The sequence below is a fragment of the Myotis daubentonii genome, chromosome 2, assembly GCF_963259705.1.
Source record: "Myotis daubentonii chromosome 2, mMyoDau2.1, whole genome shotgun sequence".
In the NCBI taxonomy this organism is placed as follows: domain Eukaryota; kingdom Metazoa; phylum Chordata; class Mammalia; order Chiroptera; family Vespertilionidae; genus Myotis; species Myotis daubentonii.
The window spans coordinates 178335519-178350302 of NC_081841.1; the positions used below are offsets into that span (position 1 = coordinate 178335519).

A 14784-nucleotide genomic window follows, 5' to 3' on the forward strand; every position below is an offset into this window, starting at 1 on the left:
AGTCAGATCAAGCTTCTAGATCTAGCCAACTTAAGAGAACATGTGGTAGGAGTGGGGTGAGGGTGGAAAACAACAGTCTCAATCCAGACTGTAGGAATTTCTACAAGACAAACAAGTTGGTTTCTATCAATCTATCAATGAAGATAGATAAATGAATAGACCAGCCTGACTGGCTCAGTTGGTTGAGCATCATTATGTGCACCACAAGGTTGCCAGTTCAGTTCCTAATCAGGGCACATATTCAGGTTGTGGGTTCGATTCCTGGTTGGAGCATATAGAAGGCAACCAATAGATGTCTCTCTCGATGTCTCTCTCTCTCTCTCTCTCTCTCTCTCTCTCTCTCTCTCTCTCTCTTCTCCCTCTCTCTCTCTCTCTCTCCTCTCCCTCTCTCTCCCTCTCGCCCCTCCTCTCTCTAAGCATTTCCTTGAGTGAGGATTAAGGTGATATATACATAAATATATGTATGCATACATACATTGCAGAGAGGAAAAGAGAGGAGAGTTGGGAAACAGAAAAGGAACCCACATGATACCATTGTAATTAGCTAGTTATTAATAATAGGAAAGGAGTAAAGGAAGGCTAGACATTATAGGCACATCATTTGGGCAGCTTCACCAGGAAGCTGCAACTTTCCACTCCCCAGGAAATCACTGGCCTATTCCCTGCAAAACACTGGGGGAAGGGATCCAACCAAGGGAAGATAGACACATGCCCAATAAAGTTAGGCTGACACGGGGAAGATGCTTGTCAGTCAGTCACACCTGGGAACAAAAATTATTGGCCAGAATGGGCGTTGCTACTGTAATCACAAGATAATGTGGGAAGACATAATCTCTTGTGCTCTGGGCTCTTAGCTTGTGGTGCTCTCGTTTTGCGCCTGCCCATGTTTCTTTCATAGCTGTGTGGCCCTGCGGATCCCACACACAATGGACTAATGAACTGCTTGGGGAAACATAAGCTGAGCTAGCCTGATGCTGAACTGGAGTGTGGAAATACGGAATGAAAACACTGAGCACTGGCTCCGATTTTAGCTCTACTGAAGCCACAGCCAACCTTCTTTTATGGCAGGACAAAAGGAAATGGACTTTGGAAACTCAGAGATTTAATTCCATGAAAACAAAGCTTTCTACAATATCACATCCTCCTATGGGAATCTCAGATATTTCGTTTCCTCAGAATATCCCCAGAAGTCCACCCCCACTAGTAACCAGGGGAGATGAGGACATCTCCTGTCCCTTAACACATAGAACCTGTATCAACTAAATGCATCTTATTTGGATATGCATTCAACTACAAGAAATGAAGACAAAGAAATATGAATGCTGTCTAGATATTAATGATACTATTGTATATAATAATCATATAAGAATTATATAAGGGAAAGATTCCACATCTGTTATTTTTTAATTATATTTTTATTGATTTCAGAGAGGAAGGGAGGGAGAGAGAGCGACAGGAACATCAATGATGAGAATCACTGATTGGCTATCTCCTGCAGGCCCCCTACTAGGGATCAAGCCTGCAACCCAGGCAAGTGCCCTTACAGGGAACTGAACTGTGACCTCCTGATTCATAGGTTGATGCTCAACCACTGAGCTACACCGGCCGGGCAAGATTCTACATCTTTTAAAGACACATTCTAAAATATTTATTAGAACTCCTAGCAGGAGTTGCTCAGTGATTAGCGAGCCAGCCCTCGGACAGAAGGGTCTCAGGTTCAATTCCCAGTCAAGGGCACAAAACTGGGTTACAGGTTAGCTACCCACCCATGGTGAGGTGCATGAGGGAGACAATCAGTTCCTATGTCTTACATTGGTGTGTGTCTCCCTCCTCTATCCCTCTCCCCTTCTCTCTTCCTTTCTCTTTTCTTCTCCTCCCACACTCGCTTCCACTCTCTCTCTGAAAAGCAACGAAAAAAATATCCCAATTAACAAAAAAACAATATAGATAAAATGATGTGATGTCTAGGAAATGCTTCAAAATAATCTTGGGAAGTTAAATGAGTAGGGGTTCAGATGAATCAAGACTGGTCATGAGTTGATAACTACTAAAGCTGGCTTAGGGTTACATAAGTGTTTATTACCCTACTAGGGGCCCAGTGCACGAAATTCGTGCACTGGGTGGCGGGGGGGGGGGGGGGGAGTGTCCCTCAGCCCAGCCTGCCCCCTCTCACATACTGGGAGCCCTCAGGCGTTGACCCCCATCACCCTCCAATCACAGGATTGGCCTCTTGCCCAGGCCTGACTCCTCTGGCCTAGGCGTCCGGCCCAGGCAGCGGGGAACTGCAGTGGGGGGGGGGGGGGGGGCCGCGATTGCACGGGCTCCGCCCCTGCCCCTGCAGGATGCCTCTGGCTGAGGCGTCCGGCCCGGGCAGCAGGGACCCACAGCTGCAGCGGCCCCACGATCGTGGGCTTCGCTTTAGGCCCAGGCAAGGGGCCCCTAGCTCCTGGGACTGCCAGCTTCGACCGTGCCCAGCTCCCATCGCTGGCTCCACCCCTACTTCCTGCTATCACTGGCCAGGGCGGAAAAGGCACCTGATTCTCCGATCATGGCTGGGGGGCAGGGCAAAGGCGGCCTCAGGGCCACCTTTGCCCTGCCCCCCAGCTCTTAGCTCCCCCCTGGGTTTCCGATCACTGTCAGTAGCAGGGGGCTTCTTCCTGCTTTCCCTTTCGCCTCCCTGCATTGTGCCTACATATGCAAATTAACCGCCATCTTGTTGGCAGTTAACTGCCAATCTTAGTTGGCAGTTAATTTGCATATAGCCCTGATTAGCCAATGAAAAGGGTAGCTCGTACGCCAATTACCATTTTTCTCTTTTATTAGTGTTGATAGGGAAAGAAAGGAATTCTCTCTCTACCCTTCTGAGTTCTTGGCTGAGACCCCTTGTAATAAAAGATAAAATTACAAGAGAAAAACTAATAGAAGCTCATTAATATGCACATATCCTGTATACATGGGAGGTGCCCAGAAAAACCGAGTAATTTCAAATCACTACCTTAAATACCATCTTCAGGTAAAGACAAAATGAGGGGTTAATAGGAAAAGCATGGTAAAATAAGGATAGAGTTGAGTTTGTTGTACAGCTTTTTCTTCTTACACTTCTTCACTAAGATTTGCTAGTGATTTAGAGCCATCACATGGAGATTTCCTTTATAAATGTCAATGCCCTTACAGAAGGATAACTCCTAGTCTGTTTTCTGAGCTTCTCCCGTGTCAATCCTATTCTATTTTTCTGTTTTTGAATGTCCTTACAAACTTGCAGGGGGGAAAACACACTGTATGAAGCAGCTGACAGAGGAGCACACAGCTACTGTCAGAAAACACACACCTACTCTGGGCTCTCTCATCCGTGGGAGGGGGTGTGGCAGGGAAGAAAGCATCAGGACGGAATGCAAAGGGCACTGGCCTAGGAATTAGAACATTTGCTTCAGAGACCAAACCGGCTACTTGTAAGGCACAGGACTCTAAGCCATCATATGCCCTCCAGGCCCTCATCGGTGAAAATGCCTGCCTTGTCTACCTAAGAGAAATCCTGGAACAACTACAGGAGCTGAGACAGTGAAGTGTGCTCGGAACCCAGCATGAGAATAAGTGTAAGCCATGACCACGTGTATTGCACACAAGTCCTGGACGGGACCTACTCCATGCTTGGCAGCAAAGACTGGCAGAGGCTGGTTTCACAAAGGGCTTGGAAAACACGCTGCTGTTTAGAGGCAATCATGGCAGAACGAGAAATCTTAACTGAAATCATTCCTAAAGGCCAATTTTCCTAGATAGTAATGGAAAGTTTCACTTCTGGGCAGATTTTTATTTTAACCATTTTGAATGCAATCCTTTTAAAATAAGTCACCTACTTCCCTGACTTTTTTTTTAAATATCTTTTATTGATTTCAGAGAGAAGAAGGGAGAGACAGAAACATCAATGATGAGAGAGAATCATCAATCAGCTGCCTCTTGCACGTTTCCTACTGGGGATAGAGCCGGAAACCTGGGCATGTGCCCTGACTGGGAATCGAACCGTGACCTCCTGGTTCATAGGTCGATGCTCAACCACTGAGCCACACCCGCAGGGCTACTTCCCTGATTTCTTAAAATGGACTGAGAAGCATTCCCTTGTTAACGACTCAGGGTCATTGCTGTGGATATTGCCATGCTAGTGCTATGTGCCTGGAACCAGCAGGGTGTACACTGCAGGTCTGCTCTGAGGGTCTCCTGTTAGCTTTTTTGGATGCTCCCTCCATCTCTCCTTTGCTGTGTAGCTCTCAGTGGTTGCTCCTGGCCCACAATTATTTTAGCAATTTCTTCACCCGGCTTGGGCGGAGGTGAGGGACACCTGGAAGAAAGATCTGGGAAATATAAAAAAAAAAAAAAAGCCCAGTACCGCTCTCAGAGAATCAGCCCTAAGTTGAGGCATACATTCTACTCAGAGTTTTGTTTGTCTGTTTATTTCTTGTCCAGCTGCTTAGTTTCAACACGAAATGTTTGCCTTTCTACAGCCTCCTGGACCAAAGATAATCTGCTACAGTGACCTCAGACAAAGGCCAGCATTTTTCCAAAGGTCATGGGATAGCCCACTCCTCCCCTCTCAGGGGAAGGGGCCGGGAGAACCCACAGCAGCTCTTTGAGGCCATATCATAAACATACCAGCAGGCAGAGACCTCATCTCTCCAAGAAAAGGCCCCAGGACTGGGGAGGTGGCCTTCCCCAAGGTTTGGCCCTAGAAGAGGCTTCAGGCTCCTCCCCTCTACCCTGAGGGCTCTGGATGGAAAGAGACTTGCTCCTTCCCCATTGCAGTCTCCATGGCGGTGCACCAGGGCCCAGGAGTGCTGGGAACTCACTGGCTGTTCCCTTCTAATTAGCGCTGGCCTATAAGAACACCGCGTTCATCACCAGCCTGGTGCCTGTTTCTCCAAGCATATAATCATTTCTCAATTCTGTAGGACAGAGGTTTTCACTACTTTGAAATCCCAACCTGAAAAGCCTTGCCTTGGGCCGGCGTCACCCAGCCTCCTCCCCTGGTTGCTGCCAGCGGGGCCCAGGGAAGGCCCTGCCCACGCTTTGATAATTCTCAGGCCTTGAGCTTTCTAGAAAATCCCAGGTTGAGTTTAGATCCTCCACTATCTAAAATGCAAAGACCAACAAGGAGCATAGACATAAGACCACAAAATGGGAAGCTGCTTCAAGAAATCAATCATTAAACTAACATTCATCCCAGCTAACTCAGTAACTAGTTTTAATCACTGAAAACCCCAAACAGCACTTGAAAATGATTTTTGAAATATAAACAGAGCCTTACTAGTTTCACCCTAAGAAATCATTTCCAACATCTCCAAAACAGCAGTGTCAACAAGCAAGTCTAGGAAAACAAGAGTATTTGTGTTGGATTTCAGGCTTCTTTTGGCTGCCAGAAACAAGAAATTCAAGGTTTACTTCTAGCTGAGCTCTAATGACCCTTAGTGGCCCCTGAACTTCATTCACTGCATCACAACGAAGAGTTCTGCCAGTTATTATCTTAAACACACAGTTCAAATGAACAGCATGCTCATCTAGGGAATCTAGGCCACTGTCTAATTTTATACCACAAACCACCCGAACGCAGCATGAACAAGCAAGCACACTCCTGGGAGAAAGCCCAATACCACTTCACCTCTGATTTGTCTGCTACCAGCACTGCCCGGTGCCATCCAGCTGTCACCATGAACACCCCAGGCCCAGTGCACACCCTGCGATGTGAAAGTGTGTTCAGACATCGAAAGAGAACTGCCCCCAACACTAGTGACTGATCTGGGATTCCCATCCTTGCGGAGCACATGCACATGGACTCTTCGATTCACCAGCTCGCGGCAGACAACCAGGTGCTCTTGCTGAGTAACCTGAGAAATCACAATCTGAGTCCCATCCAAGACCACTACGTCCTGGGTCCATCTCAAGGAGCCGACCTGGAATGGAGCCGTAGGAGTGTGAATGAACGTTCGAGAACTTAGGTCACCGGGGCCACAGCCACAACCGCACCCACTTGGGGATGGTAATGAGTGGAAGGTGTCTTTCTACAAGGCCCTGGTCCATCTGAGTGGACCATGCTGCTGCTGCCAGATCAACACCCTAGCCCAGCGGTCGGCAAATACCAACTTCTGCACATGGGCCACGAAGTTTCAATTGCACTGTACATGCGCGCCCGCACGTGGTGTTTTGTGGAAGAGCCACACTCAAGGGGCCAAAAAGCCACATGTGGCTCGTGAGCCGCAGTTTGCTGACCACTGCCCTAGCCACTTTCAGCACCCAGGGGACCTGGCCACCCCAATTTTCAATCCTCAGTCTGACTTCCTGCTCCAGGGAGTTTCTTTTATTTTGTTTGTACGCCTGTTAGGGTTTGCAGAGCACCACTTTAGCATATAAAGCTTTTCTTTTATTTATATACTAGAGGCCCAGTGTACGAATTCGTACACAGGTGGGGTCCCTTGGCCTGGCAGGCGATAGAGGCCAATGGGGGTGGGGGTGGGGGGACGATGACCAGCTGGGGGGAGGGGCCGCGGGAGGTTGGCCAGCCACAGTGCACATCATAGCAACTGGTCATTCCAGTTGCTTGGCATTAGATAGATAGATAGATAGATAGATAGATAGATAGATAGATAGATAGATACAGATAAATATTATTAATACAGATAGATAGATAGATAGATAGATAGATAGATAGATAGATAGATTATTGATTTCAGAGAGGAAGGGAGAGGGACAGAGAGACAGAAACATCAGTGATGAGAGAGAATCATTGATTGCTGCCTCCTGCACATCTACTGGGGATGGAGCCGGCAACCTGGGAATCAAACCATGATCTCCTGGTTCAACCATTGAGCCAAACCGGCCAGGCTCCAGGGAGTTTTTAGCATCTTACTTATCATAGCTAGGCCAAGTCCAAGATGCACATGTCTGAGATTCTGAAGACACTGGACATGGTCTTAGACATGGTCAGGCTCTAATCACAGAGTCCAAGACAGAGTCGCGGCTCTGTCCTTCATGCTTTGCGTGACCCTCAGCACAATGTGTATCTACTTGGCACTGTGTGTCCTCCTTTCTAAAATGGGGTTATAAGGATACTTTCCACCTTGTTTAGAGTTGGCCAACGGAATAAATGTAATATTACATATAAGGTGCTCATAGAAGCTTAGTGTTTAGTGTTATTACTACACTTATAATACTACTCTGCCATCACCACCACTGAGTAAGCCCTGCTGAAACCACTACTGGTACTATTACCACTCAATACGAACCACTGCTGCTGCTATTACTACTGAGGAGTATAGTACTATTCCTGCCTCTACTCATACTAACATTAATACTAATACTACTGAGTATGAGCCCCATGTTGGCTAGGTACCAGGTGCTGGAGAAGCTGAAGACAGGCAGGTCTTAAAGGGTGGCCCCAGTTGCTGGGTTTGAACTGAGCTTGTTGTCCTGGGCAGCTGGCTCCTTGGGGTGGTGTCTCTAAGCCCCAGATGGTGACGAGATCCCATCTGAGAATGAGCTTTGGGTCTCTACTGGGTCAAGAGCACCTGGCTGCTGCACCTGCGTTCAGTCCCCCAATCCAAGGTGTCCTGGATCTCCCAATAGTTGAGCACTACTGGGGCAAAAATCCCAGCACCACAGTGGGGCCTACCCTCTCTCTCTCAAGAGGAACCCTAGCTCCTGCAGCTCTACCTCTGTGTCTACTTTTCCCAAATTCCGCCCAGTGAAGACGCAAAGCTTCTCCACACCTGGTAGCAAAGGGAAACTGGGGGCAGCAGAGGGAGACTGCCCCAGCATACTATCCTAAACTAGCCTGAGGCCACTCAGTCCATCCACCCACAACCAGACACGTGGTGTGGGCCACAGGCACATCCGAGGCCTCGAGGACTCCTGGCAAGAAGAATTCATGAGAGCTCTGCTTGGGGACGTCAGCAGTCACATTTGGTCAGGAAAGGCTACAGACACAGGCCACAGTGACACAAGCTTTGCACCTGCTTATTTCAAACTGAGAGTTATTGTAACAATGTAGAAACACCATCACTGGTACACCTGTGCACAGGTCAAAGACCAGCCCAAGGGGCTCTTGTACCCTCTAATACCTCCAGTTAGTCCCACTGGTCTGCATCTCCACCCTGCTCTTCACAAGGCCACAGCGGTATCCACATGGTGGTTGGTGCCCTCTTAAAGGAGGCGCTCTGCCCCATACACCTGTCCCCAACCTCTGGCACACTAGCCAACCCACATCTGTCATCAACAACTTCAGTTTCCGAGGACCACCCAGTCACCTGTACCTGTTAGCTGACAGTCCCTGGTTTTCTCCAATTGTGTAGGGGAGAGTTCACCTATCTAGCCACCCAATGCCCACAGTGCCCTTCACTACAGAACCTTTTAAACAGGGGCTACATCTCCCACATCAAATCAGCCAACCCAACAAAGCGCACTTATGACAACTCACTGCCCTCCTGCAGCTGAAACAACCCTTTCATAGCATGTGCAACTTCTGTCTCTACTCATCGCAGGCACAAGCAGGGCCACCAATGTCCATAAGGCACGGAGAGCATGAGCTATGCAGGCAGATTTTCAGCATACCTACCCAGGACAGGTAGGCTTGCTGGCACTGTACCCCCAGGCAGACAATGTCTTACTGGAGGCCCTTCAGGGCAATGGAGGTCATTGACATCATGGATTTCTGCCTTGGGTTCTCTGTAGCACATCCCCTCCTACACTCTCCGAAATGCCAGGCTACGAAGACAACCTTCCAACCAGCCATCGGCCCAATAACCAGGAATAAGAAACCAGAATGGGTGATGCACAAATTCTCCAGAATTCATGGTGATGCCAGAGCTTCTCCAGAGAGAAGGCATTGCTTTGTTGTACCCACTGCAAAGGTGGCAGCCTGGAGGCACGTCTGCTCCTGGGAGCTCTGGCCAGCTCCAGCCTAGATGCAGGGCCCCGGGTTCTATTTCCCTGGAAGGTGACAACACCTGTTTGGAAGAACATTGATCAGATCTGGCCTGGCCAAGGTAACAGTTATTTGTAGAGCACCTGTATAAAATGCCTCGTGATTCTGGGCGCTGGTCCCAACTGACTTCCTCCAAACCACATATTCCTGGAGGTTGTGGAATCTTCTTCCGGTCAAGGACCACTCAGTGTTTATAACATTGACTGAGCACCAACCGTGTCCTAACATGACAAGAAGTGTCTTCTCTTTCCAGGGCTGCCCTTCCTCAACACTCTACTTTAATTGGTTAACAGAAAAATAGTGACCCCCTCCTCCCACGTCCAGTCATTTGAGTAATTGCCCAGCCTAACGATATCGTGTTTCCTGGACACCTTTTATCCACAGGCCTTAAACTTCTTGCCTCTCTCCCCAGTGGTCCCAAAAAACGGTTCACTGCAGTCAAAGCTTTTACCTCAAATAACGTAAAAAATCCCAGAATTGCATAGGATTTCCAGTAACACCTGATGATTGCTTTTGTTAAAGATGGCTCCTGTGGGACCTTCTGGGCTCTCGAAAGTTCTTCATCCCAGTACCTGCGAGGAGAAGCACAGCAAGGTGAAGAGCAGCACGCCCTGCCGCAGGGCAAACCGGGGAGGTAGCAGAGTGAAAGGTAAGTGCCTCTTGCTGGGCACTTCACCCCTGTCCAATAGATGCTGGGCTCCCAAAATTCGGGGTGCAGTATCTGAGGCGCCAGAACATCAGGCCTGGAGGGGAACAGCCTCAGTCTCAGGAAACAAGTTCCTGCCAGTTCTGCAGAACTACGGCACCTTGAGCAGCCCAAGAGAGCAGACAGGAGTCCAGACAACTTCCTGCAGGGATACCTCCTCCCCAGACGGTTCTTGGCATTCAGGGCTCTGGCTGGGGGCTCTCTCCACTTCCACAAAGGCACAGGCACCTCTAGATTCACCCACCTGCCAAGCAGGTTAAGCCCAGGGACAGCCTGAGGGTTAGGGAGGGCAGTGTACCCAAGCTCCCGAAGGACCCAAAGGAAGACAACACCCTGTCCAAAGTCCAAAGCATTAGACCCTAGAGCAGTGGTTCTCAACCTTCCAAATGCCACGACCCTTTAATACAGTTCCTCATGTTGTGGTGACCCCCAATTTCATTGTTACAAATTGAACATAATTAAAGCAAAGTGATTAATCACAAAAACAATAAGTAATTCTATATGCGTTTTCCGATGATCTTAGGTGACCCCCGTGAAAGGGTCGTTCGACCCCCCAAAGGGGTCGCGACCCACAGGTTGAGAACCGCTGCCCTAGAGGCTCTCCTTTCGCACCCTTCTCCTCACTGCCTATGCTTACCTTTGCAGCTCTTCCCCAAGTTCCTTCGAGCGATCTTGCGGAAGCACTGAATACATATCATCTTCTTCTAATCTCCGTTTGTGACCGATTTTAAACAAGGGGTTTAGCCACCTGTTAAAAATGGAGAGAACAATGAATGACATCTTCCCAAAAAGACACATCTGTGTCTCATCAGAATCCTACATCCATAAGTTTTGTTTTTAAAGTCTACATTTTAAATACACAGACATGGGGCGGGGGGTGCAGGGTGAGCTATCTTAGATATGTGCTTACACACCCACAAAGCCCCTGGCTCTGTCTGCCGGGAGGGCCTGGAAACAATGGCACACCAATGTCACAGAACACTCCGGGCAGGCGCCCAGGTCTCGGTTTTTTAATACCTTTCCTGCCATAAAGAAACCAAGGCTCCTTGAAGAAATGACTGGCTCCAAGGCTGGGACAGTGTAGTGTAAGCACATCACAAGCAGCTTTCTTTTTATTGCAGCATAAGCTTTTGATTGCTGAGGCATCCACTTCAAAGACATTCGACTCAAACACATTGCCAGCTACGTGACTGTAAAAACCCAGGCCACCCACCCTTGAACTTCCCTTTTTCTTGTTCACAAAACTCTGCTTGACCTAGATAAGTGATCCTTTCACTGTCGACTTGCTTTTTCCCTTCCTGCACTTCAATTACCCACTCTTATGTTTTAAATTGATCAAGAGTGAACACACAACACCCTAGGCACCCCACCCTCAATCCCAATAAAGGCAGAACCCCAGGCTCACACTCATGACTCCTCTCTCTCTTTCTGTCTCCCTCTCTCTCCCTTTTTTTCTCTCTCTGTCTACTCTGCCAACCCCAAGACCTTGCTGCGTAGCCTCAGGCAGGACTTGTGAGTAAACACCTTATCTTTTTTCAAAGTTCCCTGATGATCACCGTGGAGGTACAGCTGGCAACCTGAAGAACCACAAGGGCTGGTCCAGCTTCCACACTGGCTCCTCAGGGAAAATGTCTGTGAGGAGTGCCCCAAGCATTCCTAGCAACGGCGTCACTACCCAGTGATCAGACCAACACAAAACAGGCAGAGAAAGTACAAGACGGGCCTGAAACATCTTACACCATAAGACAAGGAAAAGCTCAAAGAAATCATGAGGATGTGTCCAAAGGACAGAGGAGCCAGCCTGAAGGGCTCTCACTAGGCAAATCTGGGAGTCCACCAATCCTTACTTTCTGTAAATGGGAGAGAAGGGAAAGTGCTTGCATTCTCAAATGCAAATATATGTTGAAGGAACAATGGATTTAGAAATAAATGATCAATGGGAGCCCTAGCCGGTTTGCTCAGTGGTTAGAGTGTTGGCCCTCGGACTGAAGGGTCCTGGGTTCAATTCTGGTAAAGGGCACATACCTTGGTTGCAGGTTCCTCGGCCCTGGTGGGGGTGCATGCAGGAGGCAACCAATCGATGTGTCTCTCTGTCTCTCCCTCTTCCTTCCACTCTCTAAAAATTAATGGAAAAAATATCCTCAGGTGAGAATTAACAAAACAAAACAAAAAAAAGAAAGAAAGAAAAAAAGAAAAGAAATGATCAGTGGGAGTTAAAACCAATGAAAGTTTGATGTGGAAGAGAATATTCACATAATCTCAAATTACTTTTTAACTGTAAAAGGAAAAAACAATAACTTTATAGAGGACCCAAGGAAAACCCTATTCAAATAAACTGCCATTCTCCATTATGCATTATTTAAGAGATAATAATTAATATGCAAAGCTAGCTCAAAGATTAGCACCATTTTACTGATTTTGCCAGGGTAAGGAGACTTCTGACGCCAGACAACAATCATGGAAGCAGAGATCATGTTTACCTCCTTTACTGCTTTATCCCCAGCACGGCACTGGGGACAGAGCAGGTGCTCAAGAACTGCCTGGTGACCCTAACAGGTTTGGCTCAGTGGATAGAGCATCGACCTGCGGATTGAAAGGTCCCAGGTTCGATTCCGGTCAAGGGCATGTACCTTGGTTGTGGGCACATCTCCAGTAGGAAGTGTGCAGAGGCAGCTGATGGATGTTTCTCTCTCATCGATGTTCCTAGCTCTCTATCCCTCTCCCTAATCACTGAGGAAGCAGGAAGAGAAACTGAGCTCCAGGTTTTGCTGGCCCTGGAACAGGAACCGAAAGAATGGCTTCTAGTCCCAGCAATGATACTGAGAACCCTAGAGTTCCCAGAGCCTCGGCCGTCTCCCTCTCCCCCGCCTTCATTTCTATGAGGTCCAGATTTTGTACCTCCATGACTTTTTGCCAGTCATTTTACATCGCTATGTTTCAATTTCCTTCCAATGCAAAAGTATAAATTGGTGAGCTTTACCAGTAAACAGGCTTGAAATGTGCTGGGCCACTCACTCTACAGTTGTGCCCTTCGGCAAGTGCTCAGGCAGTCAGCACTGGAATTTACCCAGATGATGACCGCTGGTCCTGAACGGCCCTCTTTAAAATTCTGCTTGCCCGGGAGAAGATGCTCAGCATCACTCATCATCAGGGAAATGCCAATCAAAACCACAGGGAGATACCACCTCTCACCCATTAGAATGGAGAAGTGTAGGCACGGACGTGGAGACACTGGAAGCCTTGCACAATGCCGGCGGGAATGTAAAATGACGCAGACACAAAAGGACTGACATGGTAAGATACCACTTACATGAGGTACTTGGAGGAGTCAAATTCAGAGAGACAGAAAGTAGGAGAGTGACCAGGAAGAAAGGGAAGTGAGGAGTCAGTGTTTAATAAAATACTAATGCAAGATGAAAAGAACTGTGGAGATTGGTTGTACAACAGTGTGGATGTACTTAACATGACTGAACTGTACACTTCAATGGCTAAGTGATAAATTCTATGTTATGTGCATTTTAACAAAATTTTTTTTAAATTTTAATGAGTATAAACAAAATACAGATTGAAGAGGAAATCCTGCTATTAAGAGTCTAGGACTTTGCCACTTCCTGTGTGTGTGACCTCAAAGTAGCCTCATAATTTACTAGATGCCTGGTGTGCATGAAAATTCATGCACTGGAGGGGGAGTCCCTCAGCCCAGCCTGTCCCCTCTCACAGTCCGGGAGCCCTCAAGGGCGGGAGGCGACCCGGCAATCAGGGGGAAGGCGACGTCCCCATCACACCTCTGCTGCTGCCACTGCCGGCAGCGCAAGCCTCGGCCGGCCCTGGTTACCTGAGCCTCAGGCGGCCCTGGGCTGCTGGGCAGTCAACATCCGAGGCTTGCCTGTGCCTTGGGCCGGCCCTGGGCGGCTGGGGGGCTGAGGGGACTGGGGGACTCCGGAGTCAGGCGCACACAGAGTGGCCGGACCCGCCTGAGGGCAGGCCTGGCCGTGCTGCGCGCCTGCCGCCCCAGCAGGGCTGAAGGGACTGGGCACCGCCATCTTGTGGCTGTGGGCACCGCCATCTCTGAGGGCATGGCAGTCAATTAGCATATTCCCTCCTTATTGGCTGTGGGCATTGCCATCTTTGTGGGGGTGTGATGGTCAATTAGCATATCCCTCTTTATTAGATAGGATTAGTATTGGCCTCCAGCAAATGGGAAGGACCCCTTTACATAGCACCTCCCTCAGCCACTGAGAGATCAACTGGAGCTGCTTTGAAAACTTAAAAAATCCCACCAAATATCAGCCATTACCAGGATAGAACTCTTAAGTAATCACATTTGGACCTCATTAGAAAGCCTAATAACTTAGATGAAATTGCTCAAACATATTTCTTTCATGGTGGCTTTTGACTTAAGGACCTTCCCAATTTCCATCACTGCTCAATTCTCAGAAAGCCAGCTGAGCCCTACAGGTACCAGCAGGGACTGAAGGTTTTCATTTCCATCTGCTGGAAGCCCACTTTCGTAGGAGCCTACATTATCTGTCACCATCTAAGTAAGGAATTAGACATGGTCAACTGATACCTCGATTCCAATTTATGCCTGAGGGAGCTTACTCAACAATTCCAGACCACTGCCAAAGAGGCCACCCCTGCCCAGCTCTGCCCCAGTGGTCCTCCTCTCCACAGGGACACTCTCTCCATCCACGCTTCATCCACAACACTTGATGCAGCAGCCTTTCCCTCCTGTCTCATCATGACTGTAACTCCTTTAGAGCAATGACTACTCTCAAACTACTTAGAAGCTCTGTGATCAAAGACAGTGTCTGGTATGTGTTGGCAAGATGTCATTGGAATCCATCCAGGGTGAGAGTGGAACACCCACACCTCAGGTAAGCTGTCTCAAAATAGGTCACCACCCCAGCATTCCTGGAGTGGCCCACAGCCAAGTCAAATTAAATGCAGCGGCAACTCTCAAGCTAAAATTGTCTTTCCTCATTCCTCTGCGGCTTTCCGCCTTTCCGAAAACTTGCTCAAAATTCATTTCTATATCCTTTCCCCCTTCATCTACCACCTGTTCTTTCCAGGTGAAAATAAGCCAGGTGGGAATGCAGGCTGTATCCCCTTT

General features: G+C 48.3%; 1 protein-coding gene across 3 annotated transcripts in view; it reads right to left on the reverse strand.

Moving 5' to 3' along the window:
- The window catches only part of ABCC4 (ATP binding cassette subfamily C member 4), a 237282-nt gene that overhangs the window by 184499 nt on the left and 37999 nt on the right, over window positions 1–14784 (reverse strand). For 2 of the 3 annotated variants that reach the window (XM_059684967.1, XM_059684966.1), the window contains exons 2-3: window positions 10309–10419; window positions 9417–9537 (exon numbers count right to left, since the gene is read on the reverse strand). The exons of the other annotated variant lie outside the window; for it this stretch is intronic. In XM_059684967.1, the coding sequence (XP_059540950.1) occupies window positions 9417–9537; window positions 10309–10419 (232 nt within the window). The remainder of the gene's footprint in view (window positions 1–9416; window positions 9538–10308; window positions 10420–14784) is intronic. 3 annotated transcript variants of the gene reach the window in all.